Here is a 3,091-nt window from a genome sequence, read left to right as displayed (position 1 = left end):
CGGCACGGGGGCACACTACTGGCACTCTGACGGAGCCACGGGCGGCAGTCGGTCACTAGGAACGTGTGGGGCAGCGTGCGTGCGCGTGCGTGGATGGGCGGGCATGGTGGCAGTGCGCTGTGTTGGGGCTCGTAGGATGTTTGCAAAGGATCTTGAAGGAAGATCTAGAAGGGGTTCTTGCGGCTCCTTACCGGTGGTGCTCTGGAAGCTTGAAACGTGTCTGTGATTTCCCTTTTTGTGATGACCCTCGTCCCCGTTGCTGTAAATATCTTTTTGCTCCCAGTGAATGTGCTGTCCCCTCTTTGCTCGTGTTCGATTTTTAAAAGTTGACGGAGCTCGGAAAGAAAGTGCAAAGTATCCTTCGGTGGCATAGAATTAGGAAGGATTAAAGTGCGTCGAAGCCTCACGTGGCCGTCGTAGTAGTGAGGAAGGTCGTTCCGTCTGACGCATCCTGGTCGTAGTTGACGAGCGTCTTGTGACCCTCTTACCCTGTGCAAGAACCGTGCCTCCCTCACCACGTGGTCCAGGGAGAAGGCGGGCACGGGCAGGGGTGGAGGGGCAGGCCAAGGAGAGGCTAGTGCCTGTTTATCATCAACTTCACCGTCTGGTGGCGAGCCAAGAAGACCCTCGTGTGAGCGTGGGCGTTGAGGGTAGACAGAGAGTAGACCCTGTGTAGGCGCGGAGATAGCCCAAGTAACACAGTTGATGTTACATCGAATGCAATTGTCGTCATCCCTTCTCTATAATAGTGGCCATATCCAACCCCAGCACTGGCATCAGCGCCTCGACGATATCGACGTCATCATCGTCATTTTCACATCATCACTTTTTTTTACCATAGCATCGAGCCGTCAATTCACCCAGCTGCACCCGTTAACATCGCCCTCAGTCGTCGCCCTGGGATATGCGAAATATAGAAAATGGACATATGCAGAGTGTATGTAGGACATATTTACGGCGCCAGGAAGAGATGAAATACCTGTTCAGTCAGCGTCATTAAGAGCTGAACACCTGTTTCATTTTTACTATCAAACATCTGTTGGGAGAAGAGCAGGTGTCGGCGCGCAAGGACAGGATGGTCTCGACGCTGCATATCACGCTCAGTTACAACATGCCCCCCGCGCATGCCATAGGTCGGAGCGCATCGTGCGAGGATGCGAATCGGATAGGCCTCGTAGCTTCCGCCGGGGGATTCCCGGCCAAGACAACATCCTTCTCGTCCTCCAACGTCGCGGAGGCCAAGCGGTTCCTCGGAGGCTCGAAGCCTATCTCTTCCTCCAGAATCTCGAGTGCAACCACAGGTCCAGGAGGATATCCTTTAAGAAATTCGTCCCGCTCGACCTCTAACGTGCCGAGTGTCACGGCGGCGGAAGGATTCGGTACCAAGACGACCTCGTTCTCCTCGTCCAACCTCCCCTCCGTAACGGTCCCTGGAGGCATAGGCAACAGGGCCACATCCTTGTCTTCCTCGGACATCCCGGTTTGCACGGTTGGGAATCGACCTCTCTCAAGTAGCAGTAATTTCCTCCTGGCACCCACGCCGTACACGCCTTCCAGCGGCGCCCTGAGGTCGCCCTCCTGGTCGCCCGTCAGATTCAACCCCTCCAAGCCGTTGGCCGCCCAAGGCACGAGCGGTCCAGCGCCTTCTGCCAAGCCTGGGATCGCGACTTCGGACGAGACGAAATGCCAGAGTCAGACTGCAAGTCACGCGAAGACGCCAGCTCCAGCCCAGCCTGCGGCGTCATCGGCGACCTCGGCCAAATCCAGGGGTCAGAACCAGGCCACGACCTCAGCAAAGACGTGGGCCAAGACGAGAGGTCAAAGCCAGGCCGCTGCTCAAGCTGATTCCAACGAAGTTCCGCCATGGGTTAAAGTGCGAAAGAACCAGGTCACACTTCCATCAACAACATGGGTGAAGTCAAGGCCTGAGAGTCAGGCAACACCTGTAGCCAGCGAGGCCGCGACTCAAGGCGCGAAGCATGTCCCGGCACAGGTGCCGACCGCCGCGACCGCCCAGCCGACCATGCAGGCCTTGAACTGGGCCTCGACGAGAGGCAAAAACAAGGCCAAGACCCCGACGTCGCCTCAGGGACCGACTGAGGCAGCGAAGCCCGAAGCGACTCAGGCACCAAGTGAGGCTAAGGCAGAAGGTCAAAACGCGACTTTAAGTGAGGAAAGAACCAACAACGACCCAGCGCCAAGAAGGAGTCGCCCGCAGGTGAAGACGATCGTGAAACGGGGGCTGGCGAGAACTGACGCCCCACCCAACACCCCAGAGTTCTCTGGCGCCAGCGCTACCGCACCGGTGACCCCAACCACCGCGGGCGCTCCTCCTCTGCGACGCACAGCCTCATCCTCCAGATCACCCTTGAGATCGCCATCGAGGACACCTGGCACCTCCCCGTCCTCCGGCGGCGTGCCAGACTGGGCCTTCAATTCGAGTCCAACTTCTTCGTCCGTGTCGCCTTGGAGGGTGGAGCCCAAGCGACTCAGGCCGTCGTCCTTTTCGCGCATCGAGGATGTAAGTCACGGGCGGGGAAGTCGGGGGGAATCCGGGACGGTGGATTTGCCATGATTTTAATCATCATTATTATTTTCGAAGAGATGAATTTACCATCATTTTCATCGTTGCCACCACTGTTTCACAAATGACATTTTCGCTATTACCATCATTATTACTCATAAATTACCATGACCACCGCCTGTAGTATTCGGACTCTCAACAATATGTTAATATGATATTCACTGATTAAAATATTTTTGTAAGTGGGTTCTTAGAAGTGATGTAATTTATCTGCCGGATGTAAAGCTTGCGTTTTCTCCCGCGATACTGGCAAGATTTCTTTAATCGCTTGACAGACGTTTCGTGTAGGCCTACAGCATCCGCCCGAAACCGTCGAACGCGTCCGGGACCTTAGACAACGATGTATACAAGACCCAGCAGTGAAATCACACAGGGATCATACAGGTGGAGGAGAGCACACAACCTCTCAGACGCCCGCTCCCTCGCTGGCACCCGGGAGGCACCAGCAGGCACTCGAGTTGATACTGCTTGGCACATGAATGGCCTCTCTGATCGTACGTGGCGGGC

At 55.9% G+C, this 3,091-nt stretch overlaps 1 protein-coding gene across 1 annotated transcript in view; it reads left to right on the top strand.

The window, feature by feature from the left end:
* Window positions 1-95: 95 nt before the first annotated feature.
* Window positions 96-3,091, top strand: part of LOC119589162 — a gene marked incomplete in the record, with an annotated part of 255,201 nt that continues 252,205 nt past the window's right edge. Inside the window, 1 exon segment of the mRNA XM_037937749.1 lies at window positions 96-2,521. Within this exon segment, the coding sequence (XP_037793677.1) occupies window positions 1,076-2,521 (1,446 nt within the window).

This window comes from Penaeus monodon, chromosome 25, assembly GCF_015228065.2.
Source record: "Penaeus monodon isolate SGIC_2016 chromosome 25, NSTDA_Pmon_1, whole genome shotgun sequence".
Lineage (NCBI taxonomy): Eukaryota > Metazoa > Arthropoda > Malacostraca > Decapoda > Penaeidae > Penaeus > Penaeus monodon.
Note: the sequence above shows the minus strand (reverse complement) of the source record. Positions and strands in the feature narration are given on the sequence as shown.